The sequence below is a fragment of the Anabas testudineus genome, chromosome 4, assembly GCF_900324465.2.
Source record: "Anabas testudineus chromosome 4, fAnaTes1.2, whole genome shotgun sequence".
Lineage (NCBI taxonomy): Eukaryota > Metazoa > Chordata > Actinopteri > Anabantiformes > Anabantidae > Anabas > Anabas testudineus.
The window spans coordinates 9,219,522-9,245,260 of record NC_046613.1 but is presented as its reverse complement, the minus strand read 5'-3'; the positions used below and the strand labels follow the sequence as shown (position 1 = coordinate 9,245,260).

Genomic DNA, 25,739 nt, shown 5'->3' with positions numbered 1-25,739 from the left:
AGCAGAGGCAGAGAAAAAACGAATCTGTCAACATCCTGGATGATCGATCCTCAACTGGGGTTTTTGTTTTTTTTTTTGTTTTGTTTTTTTAATGTAAACCTCAAGATAATTTAAGCAACAGCGTGATAGGGAAGTAAAATGTGGCTTTAAGGTTATAAATGTGGTTCTGTAAAAATTATTTTATCAGCCCTCTCTTTATATTAGGATATCACCCTGTTGTAGTGGAGCATGAAACAGCTCTTGACCCTAGAAACATGTGATTAAATCAAGGTTCACTTACAAGCTATTTCTGGAGTCTGATCTGTGCTGTTTCTCATCTGTGGTCCAAAGCTCCACCTTTTGTTTTCTGTCAAAAGCCAGATGATGCATTTCATCAAATCTAAGTGTCAGACTGCAGGAGGTCAGGGTCAGACCTCAGTGATTGTCCAGGTTATGAAGTGAGCAGTTAGTTGTTTCATGTGTCAAGGCCTAGTGGATCAGTGGTCATCACTAGAGGTCCCAGGAGTCACATCTCCCTCGTCTCACAGCAATTTGGACATGCTGCTCTATTGCTCTTGAGGGCGAGAAGCAGGAATGCGGTTACATAAGGGCTAATGCCCTCTGCCCATGTGGTGTCCGCTGGCAGATGGTGTATTGCCCAACAGTCAAGGGCGAATGGACTGATGAAGCAAAGGAAGGCTGGAGGGATGGAGATGGGAAGAGTGATGTGGGGAAACACAGTATGAGGGCACCAGCCACTTCAAGGTGAAGGATGGGATGACAACGAAACACTAAGCTACTGTCACTGCCTCCTTAGCTTTACTGTTTGTAGTCAGCAGACAACCAAACAGGGACATAACATCATCAGCAGCTTCACATGTACTGTAGTCATCTCAAACTGCAGTTATTTTCTAACGTGTTTAAAAACTGGGTATAGGTATATTTTATAATATATATATAAGAAAAAAAAAACATGGGTACTTTTTCAGTTTTAGCAGGGCACAAATATTGTGAAGCATCTCAACTAACTGTGATTTAATTAAATATAAACCATCTAAATTTTTTTTAAATAAGCTAAATGAGCTATATTAAAGCCATATTACAACTGACATACAAATTATGTAGCAAGCCAACAGAGATATATAGAGATACATGTTGTAAATAATTAGAAAAGGAAGAAAAACATCTGACTATTATTAGGTTCAAACAAGACATAACAGATAAATGGATAAAATAGTTATCAAAGAAAACACTTGAAATTATTAGCTAAATGTAATTTATGACAAATAATGAATCAAAGATTAGTGAATAATTATTGTGCACGGCTGAAATGCAGACATAGTCTAAAATTCCCCATTAAATATCAATTAAAAAGAACATCTGGAACACCTGGAATATGGGGGGTGATGAAGCCGGGGCACTTGCCAGGAATGTGAGGGGACAGCAGACAAAAAAGGCTGAGAACCACTGCTCTACAGTGTTTCTCATTAACATGCAGCATCCCTCTCCTATCTCCTACTTGTGGTGTGATTCTCTGTTTATATTCCCGTCCCTAGACCTGCTAAATACACAGAAAACCAAACAACATGTGTCAATTCTGATAAAGCGGACAAACACCAGCGTCCATTGTCCAACTCTCGAACATTAAACAGCGACGAGCCACGTCTCTCTTTGGTCAGTGGGGTCTTTGGCTGCTCTCCCCGGGGAAGATGCTTAGCGGCAGAGATATTATGACATTTCTGTCTCAACACTGAGCGCGACACTAAGTGTTTACACAGTGTTATGTCAACACATGCTCATGCTGTCGCTAGCATTTAGACTATCTTATACAAAGAATCTGTTTTGTTGCAGAGGCAAGTTCCAACTCATAGCTTTGTCTCCAGTCTGCTATCTGATGGCAGGAGTTATTGTGGGCCACAGTGCTGCATGGTTCAGTTCATTGGTAATGATGAAGAAACAGTCGCGGGGGACTCGCGAGGGGATGAGCTGTTGATGAGTTGATTTCACTCTTGTGCATCATGGAACAAGAGGAGACGGAGAGGTACAGAGGCGAAACTGTTGCTGACGTCACATCCCTGACAGAGTACAGCGACATGCAGCTGACACAAAACAGACTCCAGCACAGAGTAGGAGCTGTTCTTGCTGGAAGAGAACATCCTTAAACTTACTGTACGTTATCAATGTCAAATAGCCCATCTGGTAACCAATTACAGTGAAATATTTATTTATCACATCCCTCTGGATGAAATTTGTAGGAGGAATGGTTGTGTTGGTTATTCTTTATTACCTGAGGATTTATAAATGGCTGCCTAGCCCTGCTACTGGATCCAGATCCCTGCTAAACACTAATCACTCCGTCTTCAGACCCCGATATTGCTTTATGTCAAATATCGCCTAAATCTGCTGATAAGTTTGTAGCCGCTGACTAGAACACGAACACAAATGGCAATGACAACATACGGTGACGTTTTTCACAGAGGTAACGAAGACAATAAAAATGAGCAACATCAAAAATAACACATTATCAAATGAAGTTCAATACAGGCAAACAAAAAAAAAAAGAAGCATGAAACAATAAAATACAAAAAAAAAACCCCAGAAAAAAACAACAATTTAAAAATAGAAAACATGATCAAAAGAAAAGCAGCTTTGCAAAATGAAATTATAGTTTAAAAAATGCACGGGAAACAGCACAAGGTTAAAAGTTAGCGAGATCAAAAGACAATTACATGAAAGCAAGTGAGAGAGAGTATTTTGAGAAGGATCTATAAGATGATACTGAATTAGTATGAATGAGTATGGGTCATTTGTGCAGGAAAAGCACAATGACTGCTAACAAGAGTCCAGATGGGAACAGTAAGTCGGGTTTTAACAAATCAGTCAGTAATACCTGCTGATGTCGTGTTACCCACAATCCCTGCCTAACACACTTCTTTTGCTTTAAAGTTCCAATTGACAGACTACAACAGAAATCTGTGTACTATCCAGAGGACCAGTTGCATCTTTTAAAAGTTCTGTTATCATGGACGATGTACCCCAGATCCATTCATAATGCAGCTACTCCCTGCTGCATTTATGACACATACATACAGCAGCTTCATTAAAGCTCAAAGACGACCACAACCCATCCTAGGAGAGTTGGTCTACTATGAACTCAACAACATCATCATGATATCATGACCTAGAAAATAAAGCGGGATGATTATCTCAGAGCAACAAAGAGCAAGAAAGTAAACAGCGTAAAAGTTCACGTGGATCATGACTCAGAAGTTGATCGTCCTTTTGTTCTCAACATTAACCAGAGACTTCCACTAAGCAAAGCTCGACCAGTCGCTTTTGATGTGTATGCTGCGTGTCTGCGCGCGTGTCTGCGAGTGACAGATAGCAGAAGACGTCCCCACATCACAGAGGATCTAGGAAAGCTAACAAGACACAGAGCGTCAGTGAGACGGTGGCCTCGTGAAGCAGGAGCGTGCTCCCTGCATGGCCTTCAGACACCCTGGTGTTTGATCTGCTGTTGTACGGGGATGACAGATGGGCCGAGACTAAACACACTGCAGCCATGAATATCGAACTAATAGAACAGATGCTGTTCCTATCAAAGAGCGTTGAAATCAAATGAGGAACTCTCTCTGTTCATATCAAATGTGATAACCTTATCCACATTGTTGTAGAGGACTAGCAGTGCAGATTAAATCTCCGCGTGGCACCTTGATAGGAAATGCTCGAAACAGTGGGGCCACCTGGGTACTGGTCAGGTAATGCTGTAGCTAACCCTCTGATTTATATCACCAGTGATCTAAAGATATGACAAGACAAGTGGTAAGCGTCAAAATAAAGATCCAGATCCTTACCTTTTCCTGGTACTGCCGCCTAGAGGAGTCAAGAGACTGGATAAGCGCAGTTGCATGGCCGATAAACATGGCGTAGCAGGTGGCTCCGACGATCATACTCAGCATGGTCAGCCAGATGTCGGACATGCTCTCCGGGGCTTGCCTTCCATAGCCAATGCACAACATGTGGCTCATTGCCTTAAAGAGGGCGAAGGAGTAGAGCTCGCTCCAGGAGTCATTCTGTGGGAAGAGAGATCAGTAGAGGGAAAAGAATGAGAGGAAAATACACTATATAATGAAGGACATAAAGACAGAAGAGATGGGCGAGTAAGGAGAAGGTCTTCTTAGAATAGCTTCTACTTACTATATTTCATTTCACTTTCATGCCACAGCGGTTTTGACCTGATGACCTGAGCCTGTCATCTCTCTGTGCAGTAACTGTTACAGTACACTGCAGAGAAATATTATCCCGCCATGTGTGACCGAAAAGAGGGATAGAAAAGAGTGAAGTGGGCCAAAGAGAAGACGCTCAAGTGTATGGTGTGTGTGTGTGGTGATTGTTGTAGGTTTGGTGGAGAGCCTAATCATCATCACCAAGCAGCCCTTTGCCTGGTCTTGGGAGAACAGAAGGAGAATCAGAAAAGGCGAGTGTTAATGAGGATTCTGTACATCTGCCTGCCCCAGTCTGCCTTTGATTGGTGCTCACACACTCAGTCAACCCCAATTCTCCCATGCTAGATTCATTAGGAAGCCCTCCACAGGCACCGCTGAACCTCACATCCTCCTCTCAGCCAGCTGTGTTTCACACACCGTCCACAGTTCACCACTCTACGTGAGTGCCAGCGCTATTTCTAAAACTCCTTCTGGGACAAGCGGTGTCCTCAGTCGCTGATTGACTGGTTAGATTCTTTTGTGATTTGTATTTTTCCGGGGGGCATTTGCATTTCATTTGAGATTCAAATCTGGTTGTTTTTGAAGGAGGTGAAAAAGGACGTACTGGCGTGGGGCTATTGGTATTTACAAAGGTAATCTGAAGAACAGCAGAGAAAGAAGATGAGACTTCAAGGACCTACCCTTGAGCACCAGCATGATGAAAAAACAAAGAAACGTGTCATCATAGCTCCAACTCCTGCTGTGTACACAATAACTGTAGCCTTTTAACTGCAGTCCTACTCGCTAGGTTGTCCACAGACATTAAGCCCGTTATAATGAATAATATTTCCTGCAAAATGTTGAAACCCTCCATCCTCAACCTGGAACTCGTTCATCCATTACTGTGGGTGATGAACAGGCAGAGCTGAATCCATGCATTCAGCCATCACCATGCTGGTTATAGAGAGCCCAAGCACAGAAACAAACCCCTTCCTAAACATGGCTGCATCTGCCTGTCTATGTTTCAGGTCGTCTGATTTACCTACAGTTCTTTCAGTGGACACCCCGGACTGTCCTTATATGCACTGTACAAAGAAAATAGAACAGAAGATACTAATGCATTTGTTAGAGTTGAGTACTAATAAATCCATCTCTTCATATGGGGTAGCTAAGGTCACGACCTCACTCTCTGTAAAATCAACAAATAGCCCTTAGCTTGTGCTGCTGATAAATTAGGCTATTTACTACTGTCACATACTGTTGTGCCTTCTACAGCATATTGTTGCTGTAAATCTGTGGCAAGCTGCCAGTCGATTTTAATCATCTTGGCACAGATGCAGGCTGCTACAGTATAACTCATCGACTGTGCGTGAGTGTTGGTGAAACAGTTGATAGATTAAAAAATAAGCCGGTCTGCCACAAATTCCTAGAAATGTTTTTTGCTGATACGAAGGCCTACATTGCAGGTGAGTCTCCTATTTCCACTGTCCGTGTCAGTTGGCAGGTGTTTCTGTTATTTAGTCTAACCTCACTGATATGAATAGTGCAGACTTAGGCCACTGGACAACTAACTAAACTGATGAATTTGATTTCATTAATTGATTGAACTGTTTAGGGTTTAGAATGAAGCAAGCATCTATTTCATTATAGCATATCCTCAGCAGCTTTACTGAAACAGACCGTAGCTGGTGGGCATCTGTCTGTGTGTTTGAGAAGATACCTGATTAAAATGGACAAAGTGTACACCTGTCTCTTGCTATCGAAAATTACAACATTCATAGCAACAAAATAAACTAATTCCACAAAGATGCCACCCTGAGAGAGGGTGGGGAAGAGGGAGGAAACAAACGCAATTAGCTCTTGTGTTCATTTGGTCTGCCATCGGTCTTCACTGAGCAGTGTGGATGATAGCTAATTGTACATAATATATTTAGGGAAAAACACAAAGGGAGTATGGGACATCTATGATGCATGATTGTGTAATTATAGTGTACGCGCATGGTGGCCCGCCCACCTGGGTTCACATGCATGTTGGACTCTCACTTATATATTAGAGTGTGTGTTTGTGTGTGTTAGACTTGTGCCAGTCATGCTGCTGAGCATTTCTTTGACAGGGAGCGGTCACTCTCTGACAATCTCAAACTGACACAGGGACTTTGGTTTGCATGAAAGGACAGACAGTTCGGATTTTAATACGTATGCTGCCTTGAATGAGCTTGTTAGCAGTGTAATAAGATTCATTATTTAGAGCCGCTGAGTTCAAGTGTGTGTTCATTATTTAAAACAAAATGAGTATGGAAAGTTGCAAGATGGTTCGGTGTCTGCTAGAATTACTTAAGAATGTTAATGAAGAATCCTGGCATTAAAATCACAATAAGTTGACTTTGATTGGCATACCCACTCGTCTGATGAGCAAAATATGAAGGTGTCGCGGTGGCTCAGTTCGCAATCTTCTTTTCCTTCTTTTTGTTAAATGCAGATGTGTTACCAAATACTTTTTAACAGGACTGAGTTTAACCGGGAGCCAATAAAATGTCTTACTTGACCAACTGCTGCATAATTAACACTAAACACAGAGCAAAGTACATTGAGGCAAATGGGAACGCTATTCATTTTGCACAAATCTTCTCATAAACCAAAGTACTCCGGGGGCTTGCCTTCCACCAAACTGAACAAATTACACATTTGACCTGATGGTGGTGATAAAAAAATAAAAAAAAAAGCAACATAAATCTGCACAGAATTTTATGGTGAGACATTCAACTGCTGTTGAGATGTTTCAGCTATAATGGACAACCCATTGACCAACTTTATTGTTTGTAATTGATTTGTGAGATTTGTGTTGGATCGCGTTTTGCTGCTCAATTAGCTGTAGCTATTGGCTTTGAGCTCATTAGGTTTAACTGCCAGTTCTGTCGATAGGAACCTGCAGTTAAACATCTAATGAGCCTTGTGTGCTCAAGGATGTATGTCCACATAACAGATTAGGTGGTGTGCTTACTTAAAGCAGATTGGTTACACTAACAACATTTCATGTTTCCTGTTAGATTGAATTTGAAAGTGTAACAGCACCAACAGGGAGGGTATCGTTAGATATTTGAGAGAACATGAAATAGGGTATTTTTTTATCCACAGACCTCTACAAAATTGCAAATATGTAATGAGATGTATACATATAAACTAAACTACCCTTTTTGAGCTGCCTACATTTCATAAGCATAACATCTGTGATTAAAAGTAAGTTCATTTTTTGCACATTTAGCTCGGAGGCATTTAACATTGGCAGCACTGCAATGGGAAACACCACAGCTGCTGTCCTTTCGCTCTCAGCAAAACTGAAAAGGTGAAACTTTTGGAGACCAGGGTGATGTGCTGAGAGGCGAGAATTTACCGGGGCGCCACTGTAGCTAGTCGTTAAGGTTCACGAGGAGAAACCCATCCGCAGAGGAGGAGCAGGTTCAGCCTGGTCCTCTAAGGGTCACACCTTCACGGCCTGTGTCTCTTGGATGATTCGGCCTCTGAACTGAGACACAGCTGTACATTTTAGACTGCTGTTGGTGTGCAACCATGTGCATGCAGAGAATGTGTCCCATTGATGATGCAAGCTGTGGCCATATGACTGAAGCCCAAAGCATCTGTTCTGCTCATGGGTAAGCGGCAGGTTTTTGTTATCATATAGACAGTAAGTAGAAAACATCTATATGACTTTTTTTATTATATATATAACACTGGGAAAGAAACAGCTGCTTTTTCAGCTTGACTCATTGCATCATAATGTTGATCTGTTGGTCGACCACTAAAATATCTAAACATCTCATCTATTTTGTGTCTGTAGACTGTAGTTTGTGACCAGTGGGACGTTAGTGTTAGGACTAAAAATGTTAGAATGCAAACAGCTACTGAATTCCCACAGTGATCCTAGTAAATGTTATACCTGCTACACATCAGCCTGTTAGGATGGTCATTTTCCCACTCATTAAGAAAAAACGCTCATACAATGACAAGGCAGCAAAAAGCTGCTCATCAGATGCCAAAAAGGGCAATTTATTCTAAATGTGAAAAAAAAAAATGTGATGAACATCAGCCCTACATACTGACTCCCTAAATCTTCAAAGATAAATGACAAAGAGCAGTAAGAACTAGTGACCTTGGACACAAGGCCCACTACATATACATAGGAGCACTGTAATTCTGAGCATGATAATATGCAAATACTTTACTAGCACTAGTACTAGCTGTGTGTAAAGGCTTATAGAATGACTAACACGACTCTGATCTGTTATTTTCTATCCCTAATTGTATTTAACTGTTCAATTAATAAAACAATCTTGTTTGAGTGAATGGAGCAAGTGTGTATTAGTACATATTACTACTTTTTGTAGTAAACTATTTTCAGAAAACTGCATTCACTGTTATCACTACATGGCAAAAAAACTTTTTCTTCTTCAAATGGGGTTGCTTTCACCAGGGGAAACATGCCCCACAAAGACAGCAGGTCCAAACAGGCTGTGAGGCTATTTTATAGCTCACTGCCACATGGTTCGACCCAACAAAACAAAAATAAGCTCAGTGTGACGCTAATAATGATCGTCAACAAAAAATACACCTTTAAAGAAACCTCAATATTGTAATTGTGCTGTTGACCTAATCCGTTTGTAATTGTAAATGTAGTTTAAGTTATGAAAAACATAAAATGATATGAACTGAAATATCTCATGAGTTTCAGTAGACTGTGTGGGGAGGTACAAAGCGTTCATTCCCTGTTCTCATAAAAGAGACACAAATATCCTGAGTCAACCTGAATAAATGAAAGATGAAAGAAACATCCAATCAGTTTCCACGTGGCAGTCACTTCCATGTTCCAAATCACACATTGTACTGCACAACCCAAGTTAATTGTTCTCATCTGAGAAATACATTTAAGACGATGATACACGCACCCAGTTCGCACTGACATGAGCTGCTGGATCATAAGATGCAGTTGTCACTCTGACACACACACACACACACACACACACACACAGAACCCAACAGATCTCACACAGTAGTGGTCCATTATTCTTATGAGCACTGACAGGCCTGTCAGTAAGATCACTTTAGTAACTGAATGAATGGAGGGTATCCTCGTTAACTTTCAAAGTAGGAGGCTTGTGTGTGTGCCTGAGTTCAGTTCTCATGCGTAGGTTACAAAGCTGCACAAACTGGTGTAACAGAAAATAGTCTTCTTTAGTAAAATGCCTTCCAGCAGCCTGACTACTGAATACAGAAACTTTCAGTACTTCAGTTCGCACTGAAGCAAAGAGAAGTTGAGACGTGGTTGAGGATGAGGTAAATGGGATCAAACCACCTGTCAGCCACGTAAGAGTCACAACAGGCCATGGTGATCTGGTCTCTTGTGATCACTATCTTGCAGGAGCCTTATTATCTGCCTTATAATAAACACCGCTGTCTGCTGTGTGCATCTCTTTTACAAGTCAGAAAAAGAGTTGTCAGGAAGCATTGTTGATCACTTACTGTATTTGTCATTTGAATAGTCTCAAAAAGGCATACAGTATTCAGTACATATGAAAACAGGTACATCTGACAAGTGAATGTGTTGTTTCTACACAGTCAGTTTGACTGTATTTCCATATATGCATGGATGATGCAAAAAGGAAATGAGTGTGGACTACGGAGGAATGATCTCTCATTCTAAGCCAGTCTGATGACGATCCCTCACCTTGATTAACCCAAGATGACGATACAGAGCAGCAACGCCGACATGGGTGCTCACTGGCATCATGGCATCAAGCTCAGAAAACAGCATGAACAACCCGTTAAAGCATTAAAGAGAAACATTACTGTAAACACAGCGAAGAGGAAACAGGTATGAAGAAATGAAGAGGGGTGCTTAGTGATAAGCAGATAGGCAACAATGTATTTCCTCTGCATCCATATCCACTGGTGATAATTAACAGTACAGGAACAAATGTCAATGTGCGGTAAGGACACTGCCTGTTCTCTGAAATTGGAAAAGCATCTACACCAAATGTCACTTTGAATAGGAGTTGAATGCTAATAAGACTGCATTACCACATTAATATTTGTAACTGAGAAAACAACTCCAGATGTCAAGAAAGGGGGGATGTTAGAGCACAGAAAGTGGAGGTCAGCAATATCCAAAATGCCAAGTCAATGATATCTAAGTCAGAAGTGACATATAGAGTTGGCACACAGCACCGGGCCTCTTGTTAGCCACCACAAATATCGGAAACTACGTGTGTGTGTGTGTGTGTGTGTGTGTGTGTGTGATGGAAGAGGGGGAGTGAGAAAAAAGATGGCCAGAGATGAAACGGGAAACAAGAGATGGAAAGACAGGGAAGCAACAGTAATGACCCCTGGGGTCAATGGGTGTGAGATCCATCTGTTCCTCGAGATGACATGTACACACACATACAGTCCACACACGCCACCAGTGTGTCACAGTACACAGTGTTATCAGACGAGCATTTTGAACCTTGAATGTCACAAATCAATGCGCCCACATTTAGCAGGACCATTCTCAGCATATGAAACATTTCTTGAATCAGACAGCTCAGCAAACAGCCTATACCTGAAGAAGTCACGAAGACAGAGCTATCCAGACTGCTGAACATCCAGAGACACAACAGAGGTGTGATGGTACCTGCAAGAAATAGCATAAAGTATCTTGCAAGCCACTTAGATTAGTTTGTACCCGGTGATCGTATAGTAGTAAACAGCGGTACATTTGTTTCACCATTTTCACCAAACGTCTCCCAAACTAATCGTAACAGTGTAGGAATCTGTATCGTCAGAGGTAACAGCTCTGTAGTAGGTCCTCACTGTCCCATTTCACCTACATTAGCTCACCTGCACCATCAGCTACAAGATATTAAATCTAAATTTCATGAAGAGTTCGTATTCATGGTCTCTTCCAGTTAAACCACAAACAAAAAAACAAAACAAAAACAAAAAAACCTACAAACAGCTCTTTCTGAGGAAATATCTGTGCATCACTGAGGCAATCAGTATTCTTCTTTTGTTCATATATAAACATAGAGTTACTAATATTATTGTAAAAATATACACTGCACATCCAAAAAAAAGGGAGGTCATGTGATCTGATGAGTCCAGATTTACCCTGTTTCAGAGTGATGCACCCATCATACCTATTGCCTACTATACAAGTCAGCGGGGGCAGTGCTATGATCTGGGGCTGCTGCAGATGCTCAGGTCCAAGTTCAGCAGTGTTATGTACCCAAAGAATGAGGTCAGCTGACTACTGAATATACTGAATGACCAGGTTATTCCATCAATGGATTTTCCAAGATGACGATGTCAGGATTCATCTGGCTCAAATTGTGAACGAGTGGTTCAGGGAGAATGACACATCATTTTCACACGTGGATTGGCCACCACAGAGTCCAGACCTTAACCTTATTGAGAATCTTTGGGTTGTGCTGAAGTCGTTGCGCAGTAGTCCTACTCTTCAATCATCAATACAAGATCTTGGTAAAAAATTATTGCAACTCTGGACGAGAATAAATGTTGAGACATTGCAGGAGAAGGAACGCGATGCGATTACGGTACGATGAATGTGTTCCAACGATATATTAGTGTGTTTTTGGTTGGGCAGTGTCCTCAGAACATGCAAGTAAGAGGAGGTGGAAATTTCCCAATCAAGATTAGAAAAAAGGTGTTTACAAGCTGTAATATATATAATATAGGGGGAACAAAATAATGACCTATAAACTTGGTATGTGACACACAGTGGTTATTGTTTCTTTATTTTGACTTAAAAAATGTTACATTTCCCTCCTCTGGCCAGCTGAGGCAGTGTCCCCAGATGTCTCTGTATTTTTGTTTTTCCTCTTTGTTTCCCATCACTTCTGGGGACATGTCTCGGCTGGTCTGAGTGGCAGCAGGTGTGTGTTTTTTAGCAGGTGTCTTGTGTCTGTCATTACTGTGTCTTGTATTTAAGTTGGTGTCTGTCTGTCAGTCATTTGCTAGTGTGTCAATCGTCATACCTGTGCATATCCTGATTCCTCCATTTACCTTTTCCCCGACCTCTGGCTTTTCATCCACGGTTTGTGAGTTTGCGTACTGTTAGTTTGTCAGTGTAGCTGTACTTGTTCTGTTTGTTCCAGCATTTAGCTGCGTTTTTTGTTCATGTTAGTTCCAGCTTCGGCTGCCTGGTTTCGTTTGTTAGTCCCAGCGTTTGCTGTTGTTTTTTTGTTAGCTCCAGCTTCGGCTGCGTTTTGGGTTGCTTTTTACTTTGTTCTTTTCCAGCTTTTGGCTGTGATTTTGATTTCCAGTTTGAATTGCGATTACTGCGGGTTTCTTTTCTAGTGAGTATCTAGTTTTGCCTGCCTTTTGCAGAGTTCCTGAGTTTTCCTCCTTTTGAGGGTTTTGTTCTTTTGTTCACATTGCATTACGTCTGTTCTGTATTTTTGATTACGTATTTTGTCAATAAACTTATTGGGAAATTCCACTCTGTTTGTTGTCTCTCTGCTTCTGGGTCCGCTCGTTAGCCTGTTCGTAACAGAACACACTAGCCAACATGGACCCAGCAGAGAGGTGGCAGTTACAGACTGCGCTCCAGTCCCAGGGGACCATGCTAGGTCACCTACAGGACCAGACTGATGCACATGTTTCGGCCCTAGCCTCTGTTAGTGCGGTTGCGGACCAGGCTTTGTTGCTGGCTAGTTCTCCCTCTACCGAGTGCAAATTGGCACCTCCCGAACGTTTTTTCGGGGACGCTACCAAGTGTCGCTCATTTTTGGCTGGGCTCAGACTTTTGTTTGAGCTCCAGCCAAATACATTTGCCACCGAGCGGCGCAAGGTAGCGTACACACTCTCTCTCCTCGGTGGGAGGGCACATGAGTGGGGAATGGCTGAATGGGAGAAACAGGATGAGTGCTGTTCCTCTTTTGATAAGTTTGCAGAGGAACTGACCTCCATATTCAATCCTTCCGCCCATCGCCGAGTGGTTGCAGCGAAGCTGTTCCGTCTCTCCCAGGGTGCTCAGTCTATCATTGACTATACTATTGAGTTTCGCACCCTGGCGGCCATGACGAGCTGGAAGGAGGAGACTCTCTGCGATAAGTACTATGAGGGCCTCGCGGAGGGCATAAAGGACGAGTTGGCAGGCCACACACTCCCAACAAAGTTAAAGGAGCTTATTTCTTTGGCGGTAGCAACGGGCCAACGCTTCACTGAGCGGCAGACAGAGCGGCGGCTGGACCGACGCACTCGGGGGCGTGGTCTTCTATCCACCTCCTCCACTGGACCGGGGCCCTCGACCGCTGAAGAGCTGCTTATTCCTGGTGACAGACGTCAGGCTGCTTCTTCTTCCACTCTCCTGGCGGATCCAGGGGAACCGATGCAGCTGGGACAAACTCGTCTGCCAGCGGCTGAGAGGCAGCGTCGCCTGTTGGGGGGACTTTGTCTCTATTGTGGGGAGACTGGACACCGAGCTCGTCAGTGCCCGTTAAACTCCAGCGCTCGTCAGGCAGCAGGGAGGCGCTGACGAGCTTTACTGCATTCACGTCCTCCCATCCTCGTCCAGTGCTTAGAGGGGAGCTGTTTGGACCAGAAGCGTCGTTGGACCTCGACGTCTTCATTGACTCGGGATCAGAGGGGAATTTCATAGACAGCACTCTGGCCCAGAGCCTCTGTATCAGGACTGTGGGGCTGAGTAAGCCCATTGAGGTACGAGCCCTAGATGGTCATATTATACATGTTGTTCAGCATAAGACTGTTCCTACTAAGTTGGTGGTGTCCGGTAACCACCAGGAGTTTTTGGAGCTGAATGTCATCTCTTGCAGGCATACGCCACTGTTATTGGGTCTCCCATGGCTCGCTCTGCACAACCCTCATGTATGCTGGTCAGCGGGGAAGGTAAGAGGCTGGAGCTCCTTTTGTTTAGCCAACTGTTTACGCTCAGCAAACCCTCCTTCCTCCTCCAGAACTGCACTGCCTGCCACCATGCCAGTCAACCTGTCCGGGGTGCCTCCAGTCTACCACGACATCCAGGAGGTATTTAGCAAGAGCCGTGCGTCTTCTCTGCCGCCGCACCGCCCTTACGACTGTGCGATCGACCTACTCCCTGGTACAACCCCTCCTAGGGGTAGGATTTTCTCTCTATCCAACCCTGAAAGGCAAGTTATGAATGACTATATCCGAGACTCCCTCCAGGCTGGCATCATCAGGCCCTCCTCTTCACCAGCTGGAGCAGGGTTTTTCTTTGTGGACAAAAAGGACAAATCCTTACGCCCTTGCATTGACTTTCGAGGCCTTAATGACATTACCATCAAAAACAAATATCCCTTGCCACTCATCTCCTCAGCCTTTGAACTTTTACAGGATGCAGCAGTGTTCACCAGACTGGATCTGCGCAACGCCTACCACTTGGTTCGGATTAGGGAAGGAGATGAGTGGAAGACGGCATTCAACACCCCCAACGGCCACTATGAGTATCTAGTAATGCCGTTTGGTCTTACCAACGCCCCCGCCGTTTTCCAGGCCCTGGTGAACGACGTGCTCCGGGACATGATCAACCAGTTTGTTTTTGTTTACCTGGACGATATTCTAATCTATTCCAGCACCCTTGATCAACACGTCCAGCACGTCCGTGCTGTTCTTCTGCGCCTGTTGGAGAATCAGCTTTTCGTGAAAGCAGAAAAGTGTGAATTTCACGTACAGAAAACGACCTTCCTGGGTTTCGTCCTGGAACCAGGGAAGTTGTCTATGGACCCTGCCAAGGTTTCAGCAGTCCGGGATTGGCCCATCCCTAAAGACCGTAAGCAGCTACAGAGGTTTTTAGGGTTTGCCAACTTCTACCGTCGGTTCATTCGGGGCTACAGTAAGGTGGCCGCCCCTCTCCACGTACTCGCCTCGTCCAAGATGGCATTCGTTTGGTCCTCGGCTGCTGAGGAAGCATTTGTTTGTTTGAAGGATTTGTTCACCTCTGCTCCCATACTCAACCTCCCTGACCCCAAGAGGCAATTCATCGTGGAGGTGGATGCCTCCAGTACTGGGGTCGGGGCGGTCCTTTCTCAGCGGGCTGCAGTTGACAACAAGATACACCCGTGTGCATTCTTCTCTCGCCGCCTGTCTGACGCAGAGAAGAACTACGATGTTGGCAACCGTGAGCTGCTTGCAGTCAAGCTGGCCTTGGAGGAGTGGAGACACTGGTTGGAGGGAGCTGACCAGCCTTTTTTGGTCTGGACTGACCATCGAAACCTGGAGTATATCAAGACTGCCAGGAAACTCAACGCCCGCCAATCTCGATGGGCGTTGTTTTTTGCCAGGTTTAACTTTGTCCTCTCTTTCAGGCCTGGCTCTCGAAATGGCAAACCGGATGCTCTGTCTCGCCAGTTCGAAGAGGGGAACTCGGATTCCGAGGAGGATGCCATCAACCCACACATCGTTAACCCGGTCAACGTTCGGTCCCTCCGCTGGGACCTAGAAGAGAGGGTAAGACAGGCTCCTCATGTCACTCCTGTTCCCCATGGTTGTCCCGTGGGTCGTCTGTTTGTCCCCTCTTCTCTTCGTCCGCAGGTGCTTAGGTGGGGGCATGACTCAAAGCTGGCCTGTCATCCAGGTGCTTTTCGCACAGCAGCGCTGATCGCCCAACGCTTCTGGTGGCCATCGCTTAGGGAGGACGTCAAGCGATACGTGGCTGCCTGTCGGGTCTGCGCCTGCAATAAGGTCCCCCACCAAGCACCTGCAGGTTTGTTAAGGCCCCTTCCTGTTCCGTCGCGACCCTGGTCGCACATTTCCTTAGACTTTGTGACTGGATTACCGCCTTCAAATGGACAGACTGTAATTATGACTGTGGTAGACCGGTTTTCCAAGCTGGTCCATATTGTTCCTCTGTCCAAGCTGCCGTCCGCCAAGGACACTGCCATGCTTCTGGTGGACCATGTGTTCAGGTTGCACGGTCTGCCAGAAGATATCTTATCGGATCGGGGCCCACAGTTCACTGCGGCAGCTTGGGCGGAATTCTGTCAGGCACTCGGTGCCACTGTCAGCTTGTCTTCAGGTTTTCACCCACAGACTAACGGCCAAACGGAGCGGATTAATCAGGAGGTGGAAACGCTGCTGCGATGCATGGCTTCTACCAACCCCTCCACCTGGTCGCAGCAGCTTTCCTGGATCGAGTACGCCCACAACTCTCTTCCGTCCTTCGCCTTGGGCTGTTCGCCATTCGAGGCAGCATATGGCTACCAGCCTCCTCTCTTCCCTGCACAGTCTGCCAGGGCTTCTGTCTCGTCTGTTGGGGCCCTCATCCGGCGGTGCCGTTCCACCTGGGATCGGGTTCGCCGGCACCTCCTCCGGGGGCAGGACCGGTCTGCTCGGCAGGCCAACAAACACAGGAGGCCAGCTCCTGCTTACAAGGTGGGAGATGAGGTGTGGCTGTCCACCAAAGACTTGCCTCTTAAGGTGGAGGGCCGTAAGCTGTCCCCTCGTTTTGTTGGTCCGTTCAAGGTTGTTAAAGTTATTAATCCTGCTGCTGTTAGGCTGGCCCTTCCTGCCAGTATGAAAGGGCACCCTGTGTTTCATGTGTCCAGGTTGCGGCCGGTTTGTCGGAGTCCACTGGCGCCCTCCTCCGGCCTCCCTCCGCCCGCCCGGCTCGTTGATGGTGCTCCTGCCTACCCCGTTCGCCGCCTCCTTCGGTGTCGTCGCCGGGGTCGGGGCCTCCAGTACCTTGTTGACTGGGAGGGGTACGGTCCGGAGGAGCGGTCCTGGGTTCCTTCCCGCTTTGTCCTGGACCGTGACATGGTGCGGGCCTTCCACCGGGCCCACCCTGAGTTCCCCTCCTAGGTCGCCGGGGGGCGACTTTTGGGGGGGGGGGCTCTGTTACATTTCCCTCCTCTGGCCAGCTGAGGCAGTGTCCCCAGATGTCTCTGTATTTTTGTTTTTCCTCTTTGTTTCCCATCACTTCTGGGGACATGTCTCGGCTGGTCTGAGTGGCAGCAGGTGTGTGTTTTTTAGCAGGTGTCTTGTGTCTGTCATTACTGTGTCTTGTATTTAAGTTGGTGTCTGTCTGTCAGTCATTTGCTAGTGTGTCAATCGTCATACCTGTGCATATCCTGATTCCTCCATTTACCTTTTCCCCGACCTCTGGCTTTTCATCCACGGTTTGTGAGTTTGCGTACTGTTAGTTTGTCAGTGTAGCTGTACTTGTTCTGTTTGTTCCAGCATTTAGCTGCGTTTTTTGTTCATGTTAGTTCCAGCTTCGGCTGCCTGGTTTCGTTTGTTAGTCCCAGCGTTTGCTGTTGTTTTTTTGTTAGCTCCAGCTTCGGCTGCGTTTTGGGTTGCTTTTTACTTTGTTCTTTTCCAGCTTTTGGCTGTGATTTTGATTTCCAGTTTGAATTGCGATTACTGCGGGTTTCTTTTCTAGTGAGTATCTAGTTTTGCCTGCCTTTTGCAGAGTTCCTGAGTTTTCCTCCTTTTGAGGGTTTTGTTCTTTTGTTCACATTGCATTACGTCTGTTCTGTATTTTTGATTACGTATTTTGTCAATAAACTTATTGGGAAATTCCACTCTGTTTGTTGTCTCTCTGCTTCTGGGTCCGCTCGTTAGCCTGTTCGTAACAAAAAAAATCAAATTTATCCCAATAAACATTAATAAATTATCAATAAAGTGCACATGTGATTTATTTATTTATCACGGACATAACCTCCTTGCACATCTTGGCTTTTAATAGTTGTAAAGGTGCGTTGTCACTTTACAGGTTACTATGTTATTTTTATTGTGTATATTATTATTGTGATAATGTCTTTGTTTGGTGGTTTATTCTGTATATTATTTAACATTTGGGCTCATGTGTGATATGAGTGACTGTGCTCATCTGTTTTTCTTCCTTTACTGTTTTGTAACAACTGTGTGTTGTGTGTGTGTGTGTCCTTTGTGTGGTAGGTACACATGGACATTATGTACTTAATTGTTTGGTTTTGTTTGTTCCTTGTATGCAGCTGTGTGTAGCATTTGTGCCTAAGACAAACGTGTCCTTGGGGACAATAAAATGCATCTTACTAATATGCAATAGCTTGTCGGAAAGACATAGTCCTCTGTGTCACTGCAATAATCTGCCTGGTAACTACTTAATCCTTACGGCACTGATTCAAATCTACCAACCAACCTTCAATAGTTGCCATCATAATAGTCATCACACACATGACTTTACCAGGGAAATGACATCCCAATTAATCAAAAATTTGCCTAAAAGCTTTTAACAATCAGTCGATGGGCAGTTCCTCCACAGAGATTTCCTATCATACAATATTTATTTGAAAAAAAAAAAAAAAAAACTCATTTACAGTCTTTAATTGTCTCAGCTGAGAGCCACAATCGACCTGCCAGTAAGAAGGGAGGACATCTGGGTGAGAAATAATCAAGGCAGAAAGAGAAAAAGAAGAGAGTGTGGCTAAAGAGCACATCACGTGACACTGTGTATAGACCGAGTGAAAAAAAGGCCTACTTTTCCTCCTGCTCTCTGTACAGTGGCGTGTCTCCTGGGTTTAACCAGAGAGGGTTTAATTGAGGCCGGTTCCTGTGTGTGTGTGTGTGTGTGTGTGTGTGTGTGTGTGTGCCTCTGTGCATGCATCTGTGCAGGCTCAACTTTAACTAAAATCCCATTTCCCCATCTGCCTGCCAAATAACACACCTTTGGGCTCCACGGGGAGTACGCTTTATGTTCCACTTTTGCAGTAACTGTTCTTCTGAACACCCTTGCATACTGATGTCCATGCGATTGTGTGACTTGTGAATGTCTTAACGCAAAACGCGCAAACACACCGAGCACTTTGCTTACCACCATCTTGTTGAGGGAAACCCAGCAGTCAGATGGAAAGTCCTGCAGCATGGGAACCAGGAACTGGAGGCAGCCATCCCAGTGACACAGCAGCAGCATCATACCAATCAGGTTGAAGATTCGCATGACAGCACTGGCCAGGTCGTAAGTCATGTGGAAGATCTATTAGGAGGAGAAGAGAGTGTAGTTCATGATTTCACTCTGTGCTTTGAACGTATTTTTAGATGATTTGACTAAATAACCATTTATTATGATATTTACATGAAGAGATCGTCATTAAAGGACCTATGGTCAACATTTCTATAATAACAGTCAGAGTCAAGTGACAATGTGGATAAAATGTGAAAGTGGTCAGTTCTTTGTTGTCATCTTAAAAACTTTAAAACGCTGCTCAGCACCAAGTGACAGAAAGAGACTAGCTGGAGAACACAGTGGAGCATTTAGCATCTAAAGAAACAACTATTTCCCTCAGGAGCTGGTAAAAAAACAAAAACAGAGAGAGTGAATACTACACTTATAGATGCAAGGCAAACAGAAACTCCAAGTGGTAAATTATAATGTTGCTTTCTAACTGCTGTGACGGTTACAAGGTGTTACATACATATTTTCCCATTTGAATTCTTCACACCAGTCAAAGTGACATTTCATTTCCTAATGTTGTGAAGCGAAGTGAAGGCACCAGCGGACATGCAGCCTAATTATTCCTCACCTGAATTAATTTGACTTAAATACCATTTTAAAATAACGTGGACAAGATGTAAAAACAACTCCTATTTATATGATAAATTGTTGCCTATAATCTAACAGATGCGGAGCAACTTCTCCGTTTTTTTTCTTGTTGTATTTTTGGCCACCTGGCTAATCTAAGTCCAATATTTACTCTCTTTTAGTTCTTTGTTGCTACAGTAGCTAGTCCCTGACTTTGTTGGTGTGCAGTTTGGTGCTGGGCAGATCCCTCCCCTGACCTAGTGGAGTGATGGTTCAGACTGAAGTGATACATTATAATCAGGTAAAAGGAAAAAGAACAACCACACAGGGTGTACAATGGAAAAAAAAAACATCCGATATTTCTGAAGGTTTAATAAGCAGCCGAAGCTGTTGTCTCTCTGCTGTTTCTTAGCCTCGCTCGTCTCAGCTAGGAGGGTTCATTTGTGCGGAGGTGTCGGTCACGGCCTCGTAAACACCACTCACTGTGACTCGGTTGGCTATTGGCCAGGCATTGTTACCGCCGTGTGCATGTGTGCACAGTGGTGCGTAGAAGTGGTGTGAAATCCTTGCTTAGGAATACTAGGAATATTTGCCCACTAGGGGAAAAGAAAATTGCCCTACAAGTGAAGTAGGCCAGACAGTGTAAATGTGTCTGCATATAATCTATATATCGTATATTTATTCAGACTGAAATGCTCGGCTTTATGGGCCAATTTGAGAGTTTCTTACATGAAAACCAGTGGCTCATCTCTCACTGGGGACAAGAGAGTCGTCCTACATGTGAACTAGGCCATACTGTGTGTGTGTGTGTGTGTGTGTGTCTGCATGTGTGCGTGTGTGTGGAGATATAAAAGGGCTGCCGCTGTCGTGAATTTACAGCATGGGAGTAGCCGGACCAGGGCGTTCGGTGACTCACCCTGTCACCTCAGAGACCTCAAGGCCTTCAACTCACAGCTCACTGGAATATCAAAACTTTCTCTCTTACTGAACCCCGGGGTATAAATGTTCGTTGGTTACAGTGCCAGCACAAGGAGACCAACTGGTGTAACGCTGTCCTCCACCCTAGCTGCAGCACGCTTGCTAAAGCACATAATGATTCTGTGGCTCTGGCCCTTTTAGTATAATGTGTTTTCATGGTGACCTATGATGAATTTTTAAAGTCCCACAAATGTCTTATTCCTTATTTATGATAAAGACAAAGGAGGAACAATTCAGTGTTGTGTATCTGTGTACTCAGCACCTCCTTGTCACCCAATACGTCCAACTTACTGCACCTACATACAGTATACTCAGCATTACGCCGTTGTAATGCTGAATATATACATCTGTCAAACACACCTCGACACTTCTCTGGTCTCCACTCATATGTAAAATGTAATGCTGCTACCTTCCATACTTGTGTCCGTATCTCCTATAATGGCTAATGGCCTCAGCTAATTTGAAGAAGGAGAAAGGGAAACACACTGTGAAGCCCTGCCCTGTGATTAGAAAGCATTCCCATCGTGATTAATGAGGCTCCAGGGCGGATGTCCACCCCTACACCACAACAGCAACCGGTCATGTGTCATTGTCAGACCACAATCTGGGTCAAGGCATGTTACTGTGACGACAGTTCACAGACTGAAAAAACAACTTTCTACTCATCTCTGCTGCACACATGGTCAAATACACGGATATATCTGTTCCACATGATTCAAATGACGACATTTATAAATGAAAAATAAATAAAAATGGTGAACTTATGAAATCTTTTTTTTTCTTTAGTATAAATCCCCACACTCATGCAAACAATCCCACCCATTCATCAATTATCTATTTGATGAACAAGGCATCTTCTGGGCATGCCAGTGAGTGAAGAGCCTCGATTCCTGCCTCAGGAAACTGTTCTGGTTATTCCCAATGCTTATCTCTGCGTCTGTGTCAGTTACACAGCAAACATACACAAACATACAGACACGCCACTCTATTCTAAGATCATGTCAGAAACATACTGTTGACCTCAATGCTCTTGATTGATTTGATTCCGGATCATCGACTGGCCAAACTGGGATCTTCGAGGACACCCCACAGCAGCGAGCTGAGCTAAGCTGAGACGGGCTGAGCTGGGCAGAGGGGAAACTCAGCCGGCCAACGTTTGGATCAAGCTGAGCGAAGCAGAGCTCAGCTGAACTAAGCGGATCAGGGCAGGGCTGAGTCGAAGCAAAGGGGGCGCTTGGTTGTGTGTGTTTAAGTCAGTAATTAGAGTTCTTGGTGAGCTCAAATTACCGCTCTGCAATCAGGAGTGCAGTGGTTATTTTCAGTGTGAGGGAACACACACATTTATTCATAGATGCTTGGTTAGTCCAAATAAGGATCCTCAGAGAAGCACACACAAAGGACACCAGGTTAATTTTGTCTATGTAGCAGCATAAAGATATATGGTGGATGATAATGCATCTGTTTATAGATAAATGTTGTGTTGTGACTTGTAATGCAATCCGTGAAGCTTGTGTACTTGCATTACAGTAGCTACTCAGTCAGTATCTGTTTACGGCTGTCTTGAATGCCCTGATAGGCTGTAAGGGCACATTACAACAATTAGAAAAATGTGGAAAATGCATCTGTTGTTATGAAACAAACAGACAAAAAAATATATTTAGCATCCCCAGTGGTTGCGTTCATTCCTTGGGAAATCCCTTTTCACTTTCCCACGGACAGGCCCGGATGAATCTTTCATGAATCCTTAACTGCATCAGTTGAGCTATCAGGGTTATTACTCAACAACATGATAAAACCTCAAGACGTAATTATGCAAAGGAGGATTGTTTTGATATACAAACAGAAATTACTGCGCTAGAATCCAATATTGTATTAATGAGAACACGGTGAGACGGACAAAGCGTCCAGAGCGCAGCTTCCTCCTGGGCTAGAACATCAGTGACAATCAACGCGCCTCTGATCTGATGACTTTGATCTGATGCTGACGAGCGCTTCTCTTAGACCCCAACATTCATCAGCATGATTCATGTTAAAAGCATACTCCTGTGTGAAGGTCTCCTGACAGTCTGCACATTCTTTCACAGATAATGGCGATGCTGCATCAGTGCCTCCTGTCTGCCTTCGAGCTATGTTAGGACGCCTCGCGATGGAAAAGCTGAAGAAATATATAGTCAGATATATAGATATATAATATGTCATCTAAATAACAAACTTAATAGAAATAATTTATAACATTTTAAATATAAACATATCTTTTTATACAATTAAAGTAGCTATTTCTGTTTTTATTATAATAATAATCATTCTGCTTCCTTTTGGTGTTGTTTATTTCTGATGGCACTAACGTGATAATGCTTGATTTTTCAGCACAAACTACTTTAATCTAACGGTAAAAGTCACATCCAAACATTCACCCTCTCCATGGGATTGAATCGCGAAAGCTAAAACTCCTCCGCTTACCTCCTCCCACTGGTGGATGTAGCGGATGAGTCTGGACAGCCTCAGCAGGCGCAGCAAGCTGAGGATCTTAGTGAATCGGACGATCCGGAGCGCCCGGGCCGTCTTGTACACCTCCGAGTCAATCCCTTTCTCCACAATGAGGAAGATATAATCCACAGGTATGGAAGAGACAAAGTCCACAACAAACCAGCTTTTCAGGTACTTCTTCTTGATCTTCTTGGGGTCGAGGATGATCTCAGTGTTGTCCTCGAACACAATGCCCGTCCTGAAGTTGAGCACCAGGTCCATGAGGAAAAAGGTGTCGGACACCACATTGAAGATGATCCAGGCCGTGGTGGTCTCGTCCTTAAAGAAGGTGATGCCCACAGGAATGATGATCAGGTTGCCCACCATGAACATAAGCATGGTGAAGTCCCAGTAGAACCTGGCGGGGAGAGGCAGCGGGGAGAAGGTGGTCAGAGGTGGAGCAGGTCCCCCATTCAATCTCTCACACACAAGCAGAAATACAAAAACAGTTCCAGTTGTCTAATCTTTTCTGCAGCATCAGATTCTCTTCACCATCCCTGGTGACATTACCCATAATATCAGAGTAAGGAGGAGGTTCTTATGAACAGCTATATCCTGTTATGGAGCAGTGGTTTAGGACTCTTAACACTGATTTATACATAAAAGCGATTATTGTGTCATTTGTACTAATAACACAAATCATTCCAAGTCACAGAACTCTTGTTGACAAAGCCCAACTTACACTGGTGTCAGATCAGCTCCAACTAAGAGGGAGACCGGAAAGCAGAGGCAGGAACTGACAGAGGTGTGTTGCTGAGTCATGAATGTTGCCGTGAATAACGTTGAGCCTAATCACTGTCGTGATGAACACGATTTTAACTTTTCAAACCTGAGTGCAGAGTGCAGAGCAGCAGGGAGCTCACACTGTGGGTGTCTCCTCACCACTGGATTCCTGTTAGGGGAGAACTGTAGGAGCTGTCCTCGGTGCTGAAACTCACGTTCAGACTTTCTCCCCAATTCAACCCTGAAGATTTCTTTTAACAAATGACCCTCCTGTTTGTTTGTTTGTTTGTTTGTTTGTTTGTTTGTTTGTTACTGACACACGTCATAACACTGTTTTGTTTTGCACTAGTTTAAAGCTCAAAGCTGTGTGGGAACATCTTTATTTTATTGCTATTCAGTCTCTCAGTGTGGAATATGATCTGTGACGGGCTCTGTCCTTCTTTAGTCACTGGGAATATTTGCTGATATTTGCACATATGAAATCTAATGGGCATCATTTATTTATTAAACTAGGCTACTGGGAATGATACTGCTCATACTAACAATCAAACAGGCATCACAATGCTCTTTATCATTCGTGCACGCCAGCTCTCAGCTCCCATGAAGCTTTAACTTCACTTGGCTCGTACCTGAAGTCGCTGTATGGGTGGATGATCCAGTTACCGGCTGACTTGACGCGCTCCTGCTCTTTCTCCACCGCCTTCTGGCTCCCAAACATGCGCAGGGAGAATTTGTTAACTCCGGGCTGAAGCATGGAGCTGAACTGCCGCTGCATGTACGTCTGATTCCCCCTGGAGTCTCCATCGTCCGGCACGATCTGCGAGCCGTCCTCAGCTTTGGTGAATGTCACAGAGTTTCTCGACTGCTGACTCGGAGTCTGCCCTTTACTGGCCGGGGCGTTGGAGAAAGAAACTCTGGAGTCCTTCTTCTCCATCGCCGCCGCCTTGACCTCGGCCCCCGGCCCCTGTGTCAGGGACCCCGCTGAAGTGACAGCGCCGTCCGTGCTCGCAGCCTGCCCCTTGCCGTCTTCAGCAGCTGCTGCTACATCTGCCTGCTTCTCCTGCCTCGAGATGAGCGAGGAGAGGCTCCCTGAACTGGTCGGGTCCCTTCTACAATCTCCGTTTTTGTTGCATATCATACCGATGGCTCCCGCTGCGCTCACGCCTGCCTCCGAGACTGGATCCCCTCCGCCCCTGTGGTCCGACTCTGAGCCTCCTCGGCCACCGACAGCATCCCTCTGGTGTGAGTGAGCAGAGGCTGCGCTGCCGCTGGCACTGAAAGGCGTGGAGTCTTCGTCTTGCAGGAGCCACTGCTCGTTGTTGTTGGAGTTTTTGCGCGCAACGGACGCGGCTCCGCCTCCTGGCGTGAATGTCTTCATCTTGGTTCCCCGGCTGCTCCCATGATCCTCGCATGCGGTCAAGCTGGATCCTCGAGGCAGTCGAAGGTGCTGGAATTTGGGCTCCTCCTCGCCGTCCTCCGCCTCGTCCATCACCGGCAGACGAGCAGCCAGCCACTCCCGTACCTTGAACCTGGCGACACTGGGCGGTGGCGGAGGCAGGAGCTCAAAGCAGCAACAGTCCTCTGTTTTCCATTCACACACACTTTAGGATGACAGCGCACCGGTGGCGTTGCTATGGCTGCAACCTGGTTGCTGTTATTGTGCGTGTGTGTGTGTGTGTACACGAGAGAGAGAGAGAGAGAGGAAGAGAGAGCTTTGCCCACAGGCTGCAGCTCGGAGCCTACAGGTGGACCCTCGTTTAAAATCAATAGGGAAGAAAACGTGTGCGCAGCAGCAGCAG

General features: G+C 44.9%; 1 protein-coding gene across 1 annotated transcript in view; it reads right to left on the bottom strand.

Moving 5' to 3' along the window:
• Nucleotides 1-25,429, bottom strand: part of hcn2b (hyperpolarization activated cyclic nucleotide-gated potassium channel 2b) — a 37,337-nt gene extending 11,908 nt beyond the window's left edge. The window contains exons 1-4 of the mRNA XM_026342989.1: nt 24,570-25,429; nt 23,152-23,575; nt 19,006-19,167; nt 3,834-4,052 (exon numbers count right to left, since the gene is read on the bottom strand). Of these exons, the coding sequence (XP_026198774.1) occupies nt 3,834-4,052; nt 19,006-19,167; nt 23,152-23,575; nt 24,570-25,429 (1,665 nt within the window). The remainder of the gene's footprint in view (nt 1-3,833; nt 4,053-19,005; nt 19,168-23,151; nt 23,576-24,569) is intronic.
• Between the last annotated feature and the right edge of the window lie 310 nt (nt 25,430-25,739).